Source organism: Rhinichthys klamathensis, unplaced genomic scaffold (genome assembly GCF_029890125.1).
Source record: "Rhinichthys klamathensis goyatoka isolate OS25496 unplaced genomic scaffold, OSU_Roscu_1.1 h1tg000040l_1, whole genome shotgun sequence".
In the NCBI taxonomy this organism is placed as follows: domain Eukaryota; kingdom Metazoa; phylum Chordata; class Actinopteri; order Cypriniformes; family Leuciscidae; genus Rhinichthys; species Rhinichthys klamathensis.
In genome coordinates this window covers 1,320,563-1,341,058 of record NW_026606587.1, presented here as the reverse complement: position 1 = coordinate 1,341,058, position 20,496 = coordinate 1,320,563, and the positions used below count along the sequence as shown (strand labels likewise).

General features: G+C 37.5%; 1 protein-coding gene across 3 annotated transcripts; it reads left to right on the top strand.

Moving 5' to 3' along the window:
* The first annotated feature begins 461 nt into the window (after positions 1-461).
* On the top strand, positions 462-19,845 carry cabp1a (calcium binding protein 1a). Of its 3 annotated transcripts, none has more exons than XM_056246570.1 (7): positions 462-1,391; positions 14,229-14,259; positions 14,362-14,556; positions 14,641-14,750; positions 14,853-14,927; positions 17,038-17,110; positions 18,812-19,845. In XM_056246570.1, exons 1-7 carry the CDS (start codon positions 711-713, stop codon positions 18,835-18,837), a joined length of 1,191 nt encoding a protein of 396 aa, XP_056102545.1. In that variant the 5' UTR covers positions 462-710; the 3' UTR covers positions 18,838-19,845. The 3 variants fall into 3 exon arrangements, with proteins under 3 accessions (XP_056102545.1, XP_056102546.1, XP_056102547.1); XM_056246571.1 differs by having other exon boundaries at positions 463-1,391; positions 14,413-14,556; XM_056246572.1 differs by lacking the exon at positions 462-1,391 and adding an exon at positions 13,746-14,129 and having other exon boundaries at positions 14,413-14,556.
* Positions 19,846-20,496: the final 651 nt, after the last annotated feature.

The following is a 20,496-nucleotide window of genomic DNA, read 5'->3' as shown; positions in this document are numbered from 1 at the left end:
CATGCTAACTATTATGGGCTATATTTATCTTTAAACAAGTTACCGCCGAATATACATAAATAAATGTGCTTTGCTTCTATGTACCAGAATAATATTTAATGTGTTTAGTGTCCAGGAAAGTCTTTAATTATGTCCAAAAGGGGTGGACATTGGTTAATATGAATTATTATAATTTAAATTAATCCAACCCACTCTCTTATGCATATGGAGTATCCTTAACAAAATATCACAAATGGACAATAAGAGAGGGATCCTTTTTTCATAAGTTTTTGCATACATTGCATGTTGTGTTGTGTCACCCACATGTGATGATGCACACCATACGTTCCACGTGTCCTCTCTCTCTCTCTCTCTCTCTCTCTCTCTCTCTCTCTCTCTCTCTCTCTCTCTCTCTCTCTCTCTCTCTCTCTCTCTCTCTCTCTCTCTCTCTCTCTCTCTCTCTTCCTCCCTCTCTCTCTCTCTGAATCTTTTTTGGTTTATTTCCGAGCCCATCTCCCCTTACCTACGCGTCCTACCAGAATAGCTCTTATACGGAGCAATCAGGTGGCACCAACTCAGAGAGGAGATCTCGACAGCATCGTTTCAACATGCCATCGAGGAGGTGCCGATGTACTCTCAGCACTCAACGCTGGGCTATTCTATTCAAACGATAATAATGAGACACTTCAGAGTTCAGCCTTTACCTTCAAGGGCATTTTACTAAGCTGAGGATGAGTTTCACGCTTCCCAAAAGCGAATCGACGACCTCCTTACTGAGATCCTCCGCACCGGCCAGAAGCGCGGCTCAGCCGCACGATCACCCCGGAGCCCGGCGGACACACCATCAGCGATCCGCGGCGGCCTCTGGAGCGGAGCCGGGGGACTGCGATGCGAGCTCGCGGAGACCCCTGTGTCACCCCTCACTGGTCGGTACCCGGAATAGCGCAGAGAAGAGCCACCCACAACACTCCCACTCCCATGGACACGCTCTTTCCACGGCTCACAGTCAGGAAGACCTGTCAGAGCTTCCAGGTGGAAGGGAACGAAGGACAGCCAGACGGCACCATCATCATCACCATAATCGTCATCATCATCACCATCACCACCACCGGTCCACCCGGGACGACCTGCCCCAAGAGCCCCGACCCAAACACTCTCACGCCGCTCGCATGCCCACCAGAACTCAGTCTTTTTCCGAGTCCAGGGACGAAACGGCTCTCTTTTTTGAGTCACCTCGTCTGGCTCGACCGGGGTCGTCAGCGAGCAGAGAGGCGTGTCCCCCCTCCACCGCCTCATCCTCGCCGGTGCCCGCATCCTCCAGCCGCTCCTCCCGGAGATCAGGGCGGTCCAGCGCAGCATCTTCTGAAGCGGATTTCAACCTGCGCCCGTTCCTCAGCTCAGTGTTCGGACAGGTAAGGCTCGAACACACGCGGAGTATACGACTTTTGAAAGGGCTGTTATTTAAATATAGTTTTTGTAAGCCGTATTTAAGGGCAATAACAAACTTTATGCTACTAGCATGTTATTAGTTAGTCATGATTTTAGGAGGGACGTGCTTAAACGTCTTACGTAAAATTAGGCAATAGGCTAATGCAAATGCTTACAGATCTCTCACCAAGTTGAGGAATCTTAGCTAACATGGAACGTTCCCACACTTTCACAATAAAAAAAAAAAAAAGTAATGTAAATGTTAAGATAAAACGTTCTTTAAATAGCCTAACATTGATACAACATTCTTATAACATTATTAATAATATCTTGGAATGTCTAAGTTATGATGCTGTTCTGAGAACATTTTCAGAACATTATAATGTTATTTATTATAACCCACTTGATGTTCTCATAATGTTGACAGAAAATATCCTTAGAACTGGAATTTATGATGTTATTATTTGCTGAATGTCAACATTAACCTTCTTGGAATATTACAAATGTTTAAATAGTTAGAAAGAGTAAGTTTTAAATTCACAATGGTGGACAGACAAAGCCATTGTGTGGAAAAAAAAAACGGATATCATCATATTCCATATGAATCCAAAGAGGACACATTTAATCTGAAAAATGTAAGCATAATTTATCCATTTTGTTTTCGTCGTATGTTGTTGCAGCATTTTCTTTTAAACAAAATTCAGAATGGCAGCCTACTTGCACAACACTGCAAAAATCACTGTTAGGATTTAAATTGGTAAATGTTGAAGAGTCTATGATCGGATCATTATTGAAGTGATTATTATGTTTCTAGTATGTTATATGTTTGGCAACAGTTCAAGATCTTGAGCAAAAATGGATGCACCTTTTGATGGAAATAAATGTTGTGATGCTATTACCACCAAGAGGTGCATACATTTTTGGTAAAGATCTTGTATTGGCAATGCAAGAGTCAAGCACCCTGTAAAGTCTCCTCCAGCTCATCCCAAAGACTTACAATGAATTTAAGGTCTGGACTCTACATCATCATTCTTTCACAGTTTGAGCCTGATGAATCTTGACATTGTCATCCTGGAATATGGCAATGATGTGTCTTCCTCCATGGTTGTTTAAGAAATTAAGGTGTGTGCGGCAACTTTAGCAACATTTCTGCACAGTATTGCAGGCCAAAAAGTCCTTTGTCTATTGTCAATAGTTACAACAAACCCAAACAGCTTTCTGTTCGTCACTGTGGTGAATCCGCATGAACAATTGAACCCGCTGAGAAGTTTGTGTGGGGAAATCTTTCGCCCTCATGTGAATTTCTTAATTGTGTGAATTCCTGTTGAAATCACTGGATTTCACCCAGAATAATTGGCAAGGTAAATGAGACCGCATCTTTACAGTTAAAAGAGCCAATCACATTTATTTATTCAACAATATGAATTTGCATTTGCTGGACCATCCTGAAAAATACAATTTTGTTGACTGATTTGTTATAAGAAACACAATTTATGATGCAATTGGTTTCAGATTTTATTACTGATTTGAAATATGTCATTGAGACAAAATTTCAACAAACAGTTACATAGATTTCATTCTTTTCCCATTCAAGTCTAAAAATAGCTGCCTGTGGGAATCACGAATTTGGCTGCCGAGACTAGTTTAGCATTTAACTCTGATTATCGCACACAATATCTTGGCATATGATACCATATTATGAAACAGTATCTGTGTCTTGAGTACCAGAATTGCAAAACCTGATTTCACCAATTGCAACATGTTCCTGGATCCTCATCTTTGCTGATCCTGGAACAACATTCCAATCAACCAATCAGATTTGAGGGACAAGTTTACAGTTTATGTCAAGTTTAGGCTTACAACCTGGGTTAGGTGCTTCTACATCACCGTTATTCACCTATCATTTCCCTCTGATATTAGGGAGAGGTTAAGGGTACGGTTATTATCGGAATGAATATGAATTTATTTTCACAATGTATCTCAGTGTTTCCTTATTGATCAAACGCTTTCTGACAGTGAACATCTGTTAGTTGCCGCTGATTAAATGGCTGTCTAGAACGTTGTGGAAGCTTCTCTTCGGTATACACAAATCACAGAAGTTTGCTTTGAAAATCAATTGCATTAATAATAAAAGAGTCTTTGCTGGAAGGATGAGCTCCGGGTGCTCCTTTGTTGCTTTAGACACCCGAAAGGCTGAATGGATAAATACAACGTCCGTTTGTGAAATGCAAATCTTTTTTTTAGGCATATCCGAAAGAGATTCTGTGTATAAATGATTAAAAGCTGTTCTGATGTCTGATGGCACCGACACAATGACTTTGATGCGGTCATAAAACATCACACACAAACACACACGCATTCATTTGCAGCTACACTAATGTGGGTCGTCCTATTATTGTTATCCAGAAAGCTTTTAAAACCACATTGCTACATTTCAGAATCCATTTTAACAAGACAGACTCCTTTTTGAGGGTGGAAACAAACTGGATGGTTAGTCATAAAACATAGACCAGATCAGACTGATTAATAATATCCGGCTCCAAGGTCAGAGCTATTCTCAATGTACAAATAGTAAAAAAAAAAAAACACCACTTGATAGACTAAAGGGTAAAATGAACTGGCGGCTAGTCAGAAAACATCGACAAATGAGACCAATTATGAATTTCGCCTTCGAGGTCAGAGCTTTTCTCACTGTAACCCTCCATCTGTCATTGTTTATATTGCGATGGTTCATCTACATTTGCCTCAGTCCCTTTTTACTTCAAAGCCCTTAACCACTGTTATTATATAGGGGTTTCTTACCTAATTTGATAACAGTTAATATAAAATTATTCCCTATGCATCATTCATGTGTAAAATGTTGGTCTATTTCATTGGCATTCATGAAGGAGTCTCACATCACTGGGAGAAACCTTCTGTTTGCAAGTATGTTGTTTAGGCTGTCAGCCTCAGACGCTGTATGAATCAGTGAGGCTGGCTTACAGTCTCTCACTGTGTGTGTGTGTGTGTGTGTGTGTGTGTGTGTGTGTGTGTGTGTGTGTGTGTGTGTGTGTGTGTGTGTGTGTGTGTAAACACAATTTACCAGAAATGCAGTGTAACAGGCTTCAGATAACATGGGTGACACACTCCCTATTGGTCTGTCTGAATTCCCAACACTTGCCTAAACGGGTGTTGAAATAAGACTGACGAAATTGTCCTTTGAGGACGATGCGACTCTTTCCCTCCATGAATCTCTTAAATGTTAAACCAGATATGGTCTCCCCTTCTCTTTAGCGCTATTCTTAGTCTCAGAACCCTTTGTGCGTGTGTGTCGTTGACCCTGATATGTTTTTGTGTCTGTTGTCAAACACTTGTCAAAGGCTCTAGCATCTCTGCTATAAACGTCTGAAATAAAATTTCTGTCATTGTTACGGCGGACAGGCGTAGGAGAGGAGAGGTGGATCTTGATGCAGCCGTATACTTTTAGTCAGCAATAGGTTAGGCTATTAATAGCATTAATAGAATTAATGATAAACTAAAAAAAGAAAAGAAAGAACAATCAACAATGTGGGTGGAAATCAGACTCACTGACTCATTCTGTTACGAATATCATCCACACACATTTATAGAGCAGTTTCCTTAAAACGAAACTGAACAAAATATGATTAGTTATTTTAATCTATTAATGTTTATGTTTAACAGGGAAAAACCAACATCTTTTCAACAAGTTCCCCCCTGAAAACCACTTAAATATTCCCCGGTTGGGAATCACAGCTTTAAAGTAATCCTCTTTTTCCAAGTCTTGCCTCATCTTTATCCTGTTACCATAATGGGGAACACTTTACTTGAAGGGGTGTGCATAAGACTAACATGACACCTTCATAATCATGACATGACATATGTTATGAATATGAAGGAATTTTTATGCATGTTTGTCACAACTGTCATTAAGTGTCATTCGCTCAATTATGACATTTTTAATGCAAATATGACATTGTTTGAGATGTCTTTGTTATGACACCTTGACATAAACCAATACATCATAACCTGTCAGTGTCTTTGTCATGACAACTTGACATTACTAAGACAACACAACCTGTCATAAACATGACATAGCAGATTAATTATCAAACTTAAGAAACCACTTAGCTTTATTGGTTAACATTACATTAAACTGTCAGGTGGTTGGTTTTGACATTGGCTGTCATGAAGCCATTATAACTGTTTAATGACAAATTTAATTTGTACCACTGTAGTTGAGGTCACGAAAAATATTCATGACACAGTTATAATGGCCTGATGACAGCCAATGTCAAAACCAACCACATGACAGTTTAACTTAATTTAATGTCAAGTTGTCATGACAAAGACACTGACAGGTTATGATATTATGGTTTATGTCAAGATGTCATAACAAAGACATCCTAAACAATGTCATATTTGCATTCAAAATGTCATTATTGAGCGAAAGACACTTAATGACAGTTGTCATAAACATGCATAAACCCTACTTCATATTCATGACATATGTCATGTCATGGTTATGAAGGTGTCATGTCAGTCTTATGTACACCCCTTCAAGTAAAGTGTTACCCAATAAGGTATTATAAGTACAATAAGTATTAGGAACTGCTTTTGCTGTTGAATTTTTTGCCTATGCATATTTTTGTTTGTGTACAGGTGCACTTATGAAAGATATTGTGTGATATATGCATTGCATTGCAATGTTTTAGTACATGTTGAGCTTGTGACTGTCTGCTGACAGGATGAGAGGTGACAGTTAAAAGTAGGTTGCACATTCACAGAGAGCTTGAAAAGGGGACGGAGGGATAAATAAAACTAACATATTAGAGGAGAAGAGGCAGAGAACGGCTTTGGCCCCTGAGTCTGTTTCTCAAGATGAATCATCTCATGGAGAAAAACGAGGGGAAAATAGAGATGGATGGAGGATGACAGATAAAAAGATGCGCATATGTGCGTATGTGTGTGTGAGAGAGAGAAAGAGATTCTTAAGGAACAAAATGAGAGCCAGAAAATAACATTTATCTGTGTGTCTCAGATAACCGAGCAACATAAACAGAGGCACCATTAATTGGCCTCTGTATCCACTCAAAAAGCTTTGATGTCATAATCATGGCTTGTATATAAAAGCATGGCTATGACATTTCTGAAAGGTTTATGAATACTTTTAAGCTCAGAATAAAGGACAAGGACAGCAACTACAACCTGCATTAATACAATTTGTGTACTAAGATGCTGTACCATGGTACTTTGATATATACTATGGTACTGAACCATATTCATGTATTTAGTACTCAACTGGAGAGTTGCAACTCAATAGTGGGTTGTATAGGTCTGTACTGATAGGAATGTGAAGAGAAGGGAAAAAAACAATGCTAACTGTGAATGCCAACATGTGTTCTCAGAAACAATAAATACTACTGCAGGATAAAATACAGAATTCATTAAAGGTGCCCTAGAATGTGAAATTGAATTTATTTTGGCATAGTTAAATAACAAGAGTTCAGTACATGGACATGACATACAGTGAGTCTCAAACACCATTGTTTTGTCCTTCTTACTTAAATCTCGTTTTTGAAAAAACACCCCTGAAAAACAGGCGAATCTCCACATAACACCGACTGTGACGCAACAGTCGGGATCATTAATATGTACGCCTCTAAACATTTGCACATGCCAGCCCATGTTCAACGCCAGGCGGAACTGCGCAGCCGAAGCATAGCAGTTGCTCAGTGTGGATGTACACATGAACACAAAAGTATTCTTTAGTTCCTTCATCCGAGCCTCTGAAGAAACAATGGGTTAATTTTATTTTCTCTGGAAATTTCCAAACATTTCACCGACGACTGTTTCCTCAACTTGGGCCAATACAGAGCTGGCCTCGGCTCGAGCTACCAAGCAACACTTTCTGATGTGTAATTTTGTTCAAGTTCAGACAGGTAATCTTTCTCTCAAAATCGTTCAATACTGTTTATGCATCAGTAAGTCAAGCCAGTGACTAAAATGTCAACTTTACATCGTTTCTTTTAGTAGGATGAAAAAAAACGTATTCAAATTGTGAATAAATTATAGCCTATACAGAAAGCGATCAAAGAACAATCTTTCCACACAGCGCGAGTTTATCTGGACAACTCGTTATGAAATCAATGATGCACATTACACTGCACAACGAAGCTCTTACTGTATGTAGATCATCATGTTTGCATTGGTGAAAGCATTAGAGAGAGTGCAGAAACTGCGTTGCAATGATAAGATCTTCATTCTCGCGATCAACAGACTGTCATCTGCTTGCTCAATGCTCATCACGGCAACATTTTATGTGATGGGAATAGATCTAAATACTTTAAAAACATCTCACGATTCGTTAATCTCGATAGCTGTAATAGTAAAAACGTATAGTAGCTGTAGTAAAAGTATTTGAGAGAGTTTCACATGTAATACGTAGCTATTTCATATGCAAGCATGTCAGCCAATCACAGCAGTGGCCGGTTACACTGAATCCCACAGCAGACACGCCCCTACAAACAGAGCGTTCAAATCAGAGGCTAAAATCAGGCTAGGAAAAATGCCTTTTATTTCTAAATTACGACTATTTTTGATCTAAAAAAACTTTGATCTAGGGCATGCCTTTAAGAGCAGGTTCACTTACAGCAAGGATAAGTGTGGTTTGTGCCAAGTTTGCCGAACATTTTGAATGGTTACTTATTAGCTTACTTATCGATTATATATGGTGAGGTCAGGTAAAAGGAGGAGAAGGATCTAGTTGCAGCACTTTATTAATAACAAAAAACAAAGAAGACTATCCCACTGCGAAGAAGGAATGTGGTAGCATAAACAGGACGTAATCAGGATTAAACAGAACAGGTGTGTGGAAACTAGGAAATCAGGTAAACAGGAACAGATCAAAGAGTGAAAATGAAACCAACTAACCATAATCGTTAATGTATCTATTGTATTTATATATATTATCGATATATCGAATATATATAATCAACATAGTCTATATATATTTTATTGTACAATTACAATTTACAGCACCTTCTAAAATTGAATAAAAACATAAACAAGCAGAAACACACCAATGCACATTCTTTATTCATCGTTTTGTAGATGTAGAGGTAAAAAATCGGATTGAATTTTATGCAGGAAAGGTATCGCCATCTTGCTCCGACCAAAGTTATTTGAACACACGTGACTTTGTAATTACGACTGCCCAACTCGTGAATACAAATTTCTCAGGAGGACTTGAACGCACCAATATTCACATGTGAAGTGGCCTATCTAATGTATTGTTTGCATAATTACACAATTTTATAATTAATAACAAAATAATAAAATATTCACAATGCATATGATATTTGTATTGTCGTAGTCTAATGATAATTTAGTTATTGTGTAATCAGAAATAAAACAGCTGAAAATGAATTCTGCTTATCGGCAGTTGCGAGTTTGAGTTCTGGTTTGAGGTCTTTTCATTGGACCAAATCTCCTAGTGGTTTCCTCTTCGTCCCCCTATAATAAAAGCAAATATAAGGTAACATTTTATTTTGATGGTCTCCTTTAGACATTCTGTTGACTATGTAAGACTGCTGGAAGAACTGTAAGAGAGGGCTACTCTCTGAGAGAACAAAGGACATTACTATTTGAACTCACTCTTGCGCACCATTCAAAACGCAAGTCTCACCTCAGAATCATTCTAATCTACATCTCTTTCCCTCTACCCCCACTCGTGTTGAGATCACCTGAAATTCATCCAGAATATATATGGTTTTAATGTGAACAATTATCACACAGTTTTATACATGTTTGGTATCATTTAAAGTGTCTCAGTGCGACTGGTACAAATGTCTCATTCCCAAAGAAGTAAATTGACAACAGGTAATAAAGTTCTTGAGAGTTTAGAAATATCTGGCACACAGAAGGGTGTGACTTTCAGGCAAATGGTCCTCTGCTCTCAAAAGGTGTAACCTCTGAATGCAAATTTCCATTGTTAGCCCATGTTTCCATGTGAAAGAAGTTTCTGTCTATATAAAGAAATGCTCGGGGCCTTCTGTATCTCAGATCAGCCCGTGAATGTTGAGAGCCGCCGGGACTCTCGGCTTCATGTATTTCCAAATGTTGGGTTCGCATCTCTTCTCTTTATTCCAGAGCATTTGATGTTATTGTATTGATTATATTTTAATTGATTATGAAATTGGCATGATACATTTACCTGACATAATAAATTGTTACATTTGATTTTTCTAAATGACTTTGACATTATTTTCATTAAAGGGATACTCCACCCAAAAATTAAAATTCTCTCATCATTTACTCACCCTCAAGTTGTTGCAAACCTGTATGAGTTTCTTTCTTCTGCTGAACACAAAGGAAGATATTTTGAAGAACGATTGGAACCAACAGTTGTTTGGCACCATAGTAGAAAAAAAAATACTATGGAAGTCAATGGTGCCAAATTTCCAATCGTTCTTCAAAATATCTTGCTTTGTGTTCAGCAGAAGAAAGAAACTCATACAGGTTTGCAACAACTTGAGGGTGAGTAAATGATGAGAGAATTTTAATTTTTGGGTGGAGTGTCCCTTTAAAGAGTTAAAAAGTATAGTCAAACATTCGCTCACATTTAATAATGCACAGATATCATTAAAACCTTTTTCATTTTGGAGTGAGATGAAATAACGAGAAAATACATATGAGAAACTGTATTGCATTTAATCAAATTACTTTGCCACGCGGAAAGACAGTAACACACAGATACCTTTCCCGCTGATCGGATGCCTCCATTGGGCCGATCGAGCCGGGCCTTACAACTATAAGTAACTTTGCAACTACATATCACCTAACTCTCATTAGAGTATTAGTAGACTGTCTGCTTAACCTCTTAATGTCTGCTAACACTTTATGTTGATGCTCCTCCAACAGGCCTGTTACTGCAACATGTCAACTTATTCTAACCCTAACCGTTAATACTCTAATACTTTAATTAGAGTTAGTTTACATGTTGGTGTGAAGTTACTTATTGTCAACAGAATGTCTGAGGGGACCAAAACAAAGTGTAACCAAATACAGTATATATTTTTTAAAAGCAGATAATCAGAATCAGTAAAACAAAAGCAGTATTGGTTGATCTGCATCTTTGGAGTGCATTAAAGTGACTAAAGTGTGTGTGTGGTATTTTTTTTAGCTGTCTGTATAAATGATTGTTTGGATTAGAGACCAGGCCTCCAGCTGTGAGAATGGCAATATGCATGTCTGAATGAGACCCACTCTCCTCCCATTCTCTAAACACACACACAGATTCTCATTTACACCCTCCTCTCTCCCATTTGCAGAGCTTCTTTGGCTTAGTAATATTATTTTATTTTATTATAATTAATTTATCTTAAACCAACGCCTCTCACCTGCGCCAATGACGAGAATGAAACACCTCATACTGCCCTGATTCCCAATGTACTGAATTTACTGAGAGCCCTTCATAACCCCATTTAATGACGTCTAAAGAAAAAACATGTTATACAAAAAGATTAAAAAGTAAAAATGAGTGATGTTATGTTCTGTTTCATGATGTTTTCTCCCAATTTGTTTTGACATCCAAGCCCATTTTTACGTTGTTATTTCACTGAGTGACCTATTTTTAGCTTTAATTATCAGTAAAGACCACCATATTTTGTACAATCAGGGCATACAGTCTTTGTTCAGGCTTTCAGGGCAAATCTTTGAACAATCTTAGAGCCTCTATGAATGCTGATTGCGGAATCCTCATTCTGCGCGTCAAACAAAAGACGGGAGTGAATTTACATTTTGAAAGGTGTCCCAGTTATTTTCATTTGCATACGCCTTGGTTCTCATCAGTTTCCAGATAATGGTTATTAGTGGTGCGTGCACTACAGTTTACACATTAATGATAAAAACCAGGCGGCTTGTGATATCTTACTTAAGATTTTCATCTGACTGATGATAAAACAAAGAAATTGAAGGAGGTATTTGAGCCTGATAGGGACCTGAATATAATGGAAATTTGAAGGTGGATTTGTGATTTGGGCCAATAAGCAACCACCCAGAACACCCAGCAACCACATAGTGAAATAAAAATACCATGATAATGTCAGGTTTATGTTAGTTTCTGTTAACTCTTATTTTGACATTTGTTCCTGTTTCCCCACTCTGTTATCAGTATATATAGACCGTAACAATCAGGAGATCCCAGGAGAAGCGTAGGAGAAAAAAGCAAAACCATAATTCATAAACGAGAACTGACAAGGGACTGAATTGAACAGGGAGTATATATTCACGTGGCAAACAACCCCTGACAGAAGAACAGACCAAAACATGAGAGGAAACCAAAACTAAACAGAGCAGGGAAACAGGAAAAAACGGAAACAAGGTTGTTGCATTTTTGTGTTACTATTTCATGGACTTGAGCTATATGTGAACTAACAATGAACAGTTGTATTTTTATTAAAATTATATTAAGGTTAATAAATTATAACAAACATAGTGTTCATTAATGTTGGTTAATGCATTAACTAGCATTAGGGGATCTTTTTGTAAAATGTTACCAATAAAATATTTAGCACACTACAATGTACAAAAACAAATATTTTTTGAAGTTGTGAATACAACAAAGATTATTAGAGTGCATTTTCCAAACTATTTCATTCTTTTAACTTAAAAATGTATTGTTTAATTCAATGCGTTGCAGTTTCTTTGTAATTAATTGTGAAGTGTACTAGCAATTAGAGTAAATTTGAAAAATTGTTTCCACACCAAGTGTTTTCCCCCAGTGTAGATATGTACATTTAGATACATTCATGTTACACATTGATACTTTTATGATCTTTTTCCACAATGTGACGTCTAAGTGATTTAAATGTTGATATAGTTTGTCTCTCTCTAATATGAGCTGTTTTTGATAAAACAAAATTTTGACTTCACTAACTATAAATATGCCTCATGGTGGCATACAGTCAGACTCAACACATTAACTGAATGATTTTCTTTCCCAGTCCTATTAAACCAGATAATGTCTTTTATATGTCGTTGGTGTTTTTTATTGTCTCTCTCTCTGTATCTATCTCAATCTCACCTTCCCTTCCTCTCTGTTTATAGTCACCATGAGAGTGTATAGATCTAAAGAGCCAGTCTACACAATGTGTTCAGTAAACTGTTATGATGAATGAATGGAAAACGTTGGCTGGATTGCTTATTTTCATTAATGGGAATGCTTTCTTTCTCTATCCGTCTCTCTCACACATACAAATTCACACATAGACAGACAGTCCTTTCTCTGTGACATTCACAACACATGTGATGTGGCAGTATATAAATAACATAAGTGATGTTTTGTGAGTGCATGTGTTTGTTTTATGTATAAGATTGGATGTTGAAATGCATATACAGACCTGACTTGCTGTTCTTAATTGATGGTCTTGTTGACTATGACCATTGATTCCTATGAAAACAGCAATGCAGAGAAAAGGAAGAATAATGTTAAAACATAGATGTTAACATATTTGTTGTGATTTGTGTGTTTCTATGAACATGTTAATTCTTAGGAACCTCATTAAGGTGTTTCTATAATCAGTGCAGCATGTTGTTGCTGAGCTCCTGATCGACCACATCGTGAACTATTCTCTGGTGTCATTCACCCTCAGGAGTGTCTGTCTGTTTAACACAACTCAAAGTATCTTTCATTTTTATAGAGCATGTTCAAGAGCCTGGAAAAAGTGATGTAACAAAAATAGATGATGTTAACACAGAGATTTTTGGGGCAATTGTCTTATAGTTGAATTTTTGAGCTATACAACGACGAAGTTCTGGGACGCGGAGTCAAACAGAGACATATTGTATCTGAAAATAAATGACCAGAAGACCAGTTGTAAGTTCCATTTGAACTTTTGAAGTAATTTGCCATTTGTATTGTTACATTATTAATAACAGGAAAGGTTGTGGGCTCTAACTCCACAAACTGAATGAGTTCAAAGGGAGATAGAGGGTCCCAGGTCACTCATGACCCAAAATATGCATCTGCCAAATGAATGAATGATGTGAAAGCTCTAATTTAGAAACAACAAATACCCGAACACACACATAGACCTACTGCAGTGTCATGCACGTTGTGATTGATGCGTTACTGTAAATACGGACTTGCTTATGTGTGGCTTTGCCTTGGAATGTTTGATACTACTTACATAAGCAACTTAGATTTTATTATTCTGCATGCTGTTGCGTAGGCGTATGTATTTACGTCGCATAAATTGCTTCTCCTTTGTTTTGGTCTACAATTTAGGTCGCATGATGTTTTTACATGTGTGTGTGCGTGAATGTCATGGTCTTACGTCAGTAAAGACGGCATGTTTATACTCCTCTCTTCCCCCGTGGTGAATGCTACAGCTTCTGTTCTCCATCTTTCTCCTTCTCTTTCCTTCATCGCCTTTAAAGGTTGTCACTGTTAGATGCGGACAGATGCGTCTCACTTGTCGGGATTTGTTCACTTAGCTGTGACGCTGGAGAAATGCCATTGCCACGTGACCAGGACCACCTCACCTTTTTGTAACGCACTATAAACACTATAAAACGAGTCTTAATACACCTTGGGTGTCTTTGAACGACTAGAAGCAACAATGGCTGCTCTGGGTGGTTTGGATGCGTCACTGGTTAAAGGTTTTCTGCTAATGAAGCCATCTCCAGAAGAACTTTATTTCATGGATGACCTGGATTTTATTGTGAGGGACAGAGTTTGGATTTCTGAATGTTTTGTCTTTAAAATTTAACCTTTGCTTATGTTGTTTTGACTTTTTTCCCTTCATCTTTTGTTGTTACAGAATCGAGAGTTGAGACCAGAGGAGATTGATGGTAAGTTAGATGATTGAAAACTTATTTTAGCTACTTTACCTTCTTCAAACCTGTATAAACTACAACGTTTTATTGTTTTATTAGACCTCATGTTTCATTTAGCCTGTGTGTTAACATGCCATTCATGTGTTTGGTATGTCTTGACGAGTGAAGAGTTGCGAGAAGCGTTTAAGGAGTTTGATAAGGATAAAGATGGATTCATCGGCTGTAAAGACCTGGGGAACTGCATGAGAACTATGGGATACATGCCCACAGAGATGGAACTAATAGAACTGAGCCAGCAAATCAACATGAACTGTAAGCTTCTGGTTGCGCACAGCCATAATCCTATTAGCTATGTCTTTTCACTGCAAAATATTGACATCAGTCTGTTTTTCTTAGTAGGTGGCCATGTGGATTTCGAGGACTTTGTAGGGTTGATGGGACCTAAACTCCTTGCTGAGACAGCGGACATGATCGGCATAAAAGAGCTCAGAAATGCCTTCAAAGAAGTGAGTTATATAATATAAATATATTCTGTATAATATAAAGAATATAATATACAAATAAAACATTTAAGAAATATAAAAAATAAATATATGCATTGTTTTCAGTTTGACACAAATGGAGATGGTGAAATAAGCACAGGAGAGCTAAGGGAAGCTATGAGGAAGCTGCTGGGACAACAGGTTAGTGCTTTTGGTATAGAGAGAATTGTGAGAATGTGCTTAAAGTGACCAAGAAATTAAATTATCAAATTTTTTTTATCTATTATCCGTGCATATATAGCTTCTTTTTTTAAAAAAAAAGATGTGCACTCATAATCTTTAATCAAAGTAACTTCGTGTTTACTGGCGTGAGGGCGGGACAACCTGCCACTCACATGAGATCACAGCAATAGCAAACCACACCAATCAATTCTCGACTTTTGTTGTTGTTGTTGTTGTTCGAGAAGCCATTTTATTTGGATATACATCACAATAGGGAAGAAAAGACTATCGCAACTTCTGTTTCATGCTGACTTTAAAGTGATATGAAATGAAAGTTGACCCTTTCTATTTTCTAAATGCATGCTTATTGTGAACAAATAATCCATGCATACGTTTCGCTTTCTTTTTTTTCTTTTCGCCCTATAATTTTTCATCAAAATTTCACAACTAAATCTTCTGGTGAAAACAGCTTAAACCCCACCCCTTGCTTACAATCGACTACTTGCGTTCAGATCCGCCTCTATCCAAATCCAATCAACAACCGATGGATAGAACCAAGAGCCCAACCTACGTTTATTTTTTCAATGTAGGTTGTACGTCACAATACAGAAGAATAGATCTGTCTCTGTTAAAGGGGTCATATAATGGTACATGCACTTTTTCAAGTTGATTGTACTGAAATGTGTGTTGGCAGTGCCTGTACACAAACATCATATAATGATAAAAATCCATCCAGTGTTTTTGTTTTAATCTCCTTATATGTTTTCCCCTGCCTCAAATCAAGCCATTCGACCGTGTGATGTCACACAGTCGGAAGCCCCCCCCGCGATTGTTGATTGACAGCAGCGTTTCAACACAGACCCGCCCTCGCTCGTGAGCCAGCTGTCAATCATAGTCTGCGCGGACCGGCGCGGTCATTGTTGATGCTGGAGCACTGTCTATGAGCAGAATGGCGTCTAAGCGATTGTGGTGTTCTGTTCTTGGGTGTAATAACGAACACAGCAGTCATTTTAATGTTCCTAAATCCGAACCGCTGAAGACGCAGTGGCTGAGTTTTGTTTTCGAAGGGAATATTCCCCACGAGCAACGTCAATGCTTTCATGATTGCGTGAATCATTTCTCAGCAGACTGCTTTATAAACGAGGGTCAGTATAAAGCTGGTTTTGCTAAGAAGCTACTCCTGAATAAAGGATCGGTACCAGCTATTTGTGTTCCTGCTGAACCTCTAGAACAACTGAAGTGAGTGTAACGTTTTATTAACCTTTATATTAATATTTATATCTTTGCAAATCACTTCACGATGAATGAGTCTAAGGTTTACACTCAGGGTACATTACTGCATGTTTTCTATGTACGACGTTCTCCATATAATTCATAATCCCACGTTTATAATGAACAATGCGTTATGGTTATTGTGTTACAAACGGTGTATGCACAGAACAGAGGGGCGGGGTGAGCAAAGCTCATGATCATTTAAAGGCATATGCACTGAAACGGCGTGCTGAAAACAGAGCTGTTTTTGACCAGGTAAAATAAGTGTTTTCTTATAATACTAATGAGAATTTTTAATTAAAGTATATTACAAACTTTTAATTTAGACCCTAAAGAATCATATTAGCTTGTACAAAAATGGCATTATATGACCCCTTTAAAAGTTCTACTGTTATCTGATCTGCAATTAGGTTACTCTCCCTCATGTTTTCTTGTTTGCACTTTATTTTACAGTACTGCACTTTCAATGTACTTACAGTGTATTTACCAAGAAAGTACTGAGTAATATTAGGTAACTACAAGGTTTATGGGGTAGAAGACTCAGGGTTAGACCCAGTTATTATAATTATTACAATATAGTATGTAGGGGAACAGAACTGTAAATTAAAGTGCTACATTTTCTCAAACCTGAATGCTGTTTACTAAGGATTTACCCATTTTGAAAAATCTGCACACAGTTTAATTTCCATACAATGACACTCCATTGTGACCACATTTTGATTAGATTTGTTTGAGGGAAAAGACCAGAATCGTTCAGTCAAATTTCTGAACGGTTCCTGTCACCTGATTCTTAACAATCTATTCTTGTTTTTGTTAGGTTGGCCATCGAGACCTAGAGGACATACTGAGAGACATTGACTTGAATGGAGACGGCCGAGTAGACTTTGAAGGTAAGAATCTCAGTAGCACTATAACAGGGCCGTAACCACCAGACATTGAGAGGAACAAGTGCCACCAATAATTAAAAACGGTCAAATTGTCTCCCCCAATATTTGCTATTCTTGATTCTGCTCTTCCGCTCTACTCTGTTTGTTGTTTGGATGACAAAAAGTTTTAAAAGTAAAAATTTTAGGCTGGTCTGCCACAGCGTTTTTCCATTCCAACGTGCAAATTTTCCATTGTTTTTTTATGTAAACACGCGCTAGACGGACGTGTATAACCGTTGCACTCGCGTCTCGCATCTTTTGCAGCGCCTCGCCCACGTTCTGTGTGAACAAGCCCTAAAAGCGCTCAATGTCTAAAATGACTGAGATGGCCAATCAAAGCAAAGAAGGCGGGCCTTACTGCTCACAGTAGACAAGTGTGAATTCCAACGTGACGCTTTAGATTTAACAGTGAAAAGGTGTGTGGAAAGATGAAAGTAGCTAAACATTTAGTATTGAACTGTTTCAAGATAGAAATGTTAAACAACTAACAGTAAAATCCAGTGGTGCAAGCTTCTTTAAAAAAAAATTAATTCTCAGTTTTGAATTAAAAATATATGCTATAATTTAGATGATTCATGTCATCCATAAATGTAACGAGAAAAGAAACATTTTGCGTTCTCAACATATTAGACATGAATAAGAGACAATGTGTGCATATTTAAAAAATATGTATTATTTTTTCAAATAGTTTAAACTACTATTAGACCGTGAGCTTCTTTTACTGTTCTTGTTTCTTTGTCTTTATTCCCTTAAATTCCTTTTAATCCTTTAATTATTTAATTCCTTTAAAAGTCCCCCTGTAGTCAATATTTTTAGCCCTTAAAACTCATATTTGATCTAAAAAATTACGTTTTTCCGGTGAAAAAAATTATTCAGCCTAACATGAAACATGAATATGCTAATTAGTCCCGCCTCCACTCCTTCATGCCAGCTCACAGATTCACTCGACCAACTTACTGAGGTAAACGCTGCACAACGGTATCGCTCTTTACAACGTCGGACACATAACGGTAATTAATATGATTAGCCTTTTGCTTGACTATGTTATCAAACAGCTAATAATGTGTTGGTAATGTTACACAAGCTATGTTCCAACTCACGCTTTGAACAACTCAGAACATCAGTGGGAAAAGGCATATAGTTTATCAAAACATCGTAAAATATACATCATACACCCGCTTTATTGCTAAATCTACCCGATTTTTCTTATCAACAAAAAAATATACCGGGATCGCCTGGCATCTCTCGAGACTCCCCTAGTTCGCTGTTAATGATATGGTAAAACCCGCCAGTACGTTGACGTGATTGGCTACAAGGTAGTTTGTGACGTCAGAAACAGCAGTGATTTCAAACTCCGTCTTTCTTTCACTGCAGTTTTAAGGAGAAAATACTCAGCAATGGTGTTGACATGAATTTGCACATGGTTTGTCTTAAAGCACATAAAAAACACCATGCACATAGACATATAAATAACATTAAAAACTTGATTTCCACCACAAGGGGACTTTAAATAAAAAGTCCAATTACGTCCCCCTCAACCACGTTAGTCCCCCCAATGTTCAAGACGGAGTTACGGCCTTGCTAATAAAAAGTAAAAGCAGACAATAGATGCACAGTGTTTTTAAGTTAAAGTCTCTGTATTTATTTTCTCTCTGTCTCTTTTAGAGTTTGTGCGAATGGTGTCCCGCTGAAAGGGCAGCGTTCACATAGTGTCTCCAACAGAAGAAAGTGAGATGCTGTACTGCTTCCTGCTGGTCAAAGCAGACAGAGTATTAGACTACTGCAAGAAAGGCCCTGCTGAGCCGGCAGTGGTGTGTGGTATTAAAAAATGAAAACTGGAGTTTTTGGAGAGAGAAAAAAATTCATACGCACACACACACAAACAAAAAAAAGTATACAAGTATACTGTAGCCAAGTGTCTCTGCACTTTCAACCATGCAAGACCAAACAAAGTTTTTTACACGCACATTAGAGTACAATGCTTGATTATGGCAATATTACATTAAGTGTTGTCCCTGTTGTCCCATATATGTGTCTCCTTGTGATAAGCTAGGTGAAGAAAATGATGTCAGAAAGTTTTCAGTCACACTCTGTGAAGTCTATTTTGTTAGCAGTAACGTAATGGCGTAAATGCATTGACTTCCTGATAATATGTTATGCGAGTCAAGCTCATAACTCCAGTTTTGAGGCTATTATTATTTGTCCTTGTCAAACTATTTGCCTGTTTCTCTTCTAAAATCACAGTGCATGACTGTAAAACAAATATATTCCACTGTGCAAGATGGAACCAAATTTTGTTGCTGGCCTCTATAGTTTTAAAGATTTCATTTTAACACAGAACTGAGTGATTTCTAAGTTTAGAAATGTTTGATTCACTATTTTAGTTATCATGACATACTTGTCAGGCAACTGATTTCAAGAGCACAGTTTCACTCTACACAGGCCTATTTGAATCAATGCAAATGTTCAATACCCGATCATATGCTTAAGAAACAGACAGTGAAGATTTATTTATTTGACTTGAGCCTCTTTATGTCTGTTTGCGTGACCAGTGTCGGAGGCATTCGTAGTCTTAACTGTTATCTGATCTGATTATTGCATGCCAAAAAGACCTTCATATGTAATATAGTGGTTTTAATACCTTGTAACAAAATAAGCAAATAAAACTGTCTATTAATAGTGTATATTTTTCATCACCACATTTGTGTATAAGCTTCATTACTCTATTAGTTTTTACTCAACTAAAGGTTTGCCTTACCTGCTCTAAAGAAATGCTATTTATATACACAAGGAGCAACAATTTGGCTGCTGTCTGCTCAGCTGTTCTCCAAATCATTCAGCAACGAGCATCACTTTCCCAGCGGCTGGAACAGACTGTACGTGTTGTCATGGCAACGAGGCTTTTTCCTCCGGACCAAAACGGGACAGAATTTTTTTTTTTCTGCTTTTTCATTCTGAATGCAGCAGAGCTAGCGAGACGAGAGCTAAAAATAATACCACATGCCACCGTGTGGTAAAAGACACGCAACTGTCATCATGATGGTTTTACCAGACATGCGTCTAAATTTAAAAAAGAAGCCTATTTTTTTGCGTTTTAAATTAATGTAATTTATAAAGAAATATATTATTGTATTAATTTAATTCATGAATCAAACATTCTGCAAGGCAAATGTGAAACTTCCTTCATAGTAATGTGTTTTTAATAAATATATTGTTTCACAAACCAACAGTAATAATAATATTTTTGAACATATAATATTGTTGTTTTACATATGAACATAATTGCTGTTTTATGATTTTATTATACATTTACATTTTTACATTTACATTTTGACATTGCTTGGAGTAGC

Bases quoted from the DNA above. Each gene is read 5' to 3' on its own strand.
- cabp1a (XM_056246570.1), top strand. From the start codon at position 711: ATGAGTTTCACGCTTCCCAAAAGCGAATCGACGACCTCCTTACTGAGA. The intron at 14,260-14,361 runs GTAAGTTAGATG...TGTTTCATTTAG, and splicing joins GAGACCAGAGGAGATTGATG to CCTGTGTGTTAACATGCCAT. The intron at 14,751-14,852 runs GTGAGTTATATA...CATTGTTTTCAG, and splicing joins TCAGAAATGCCTTCAAAGAA to TTTGACACAAATGGAGATGG.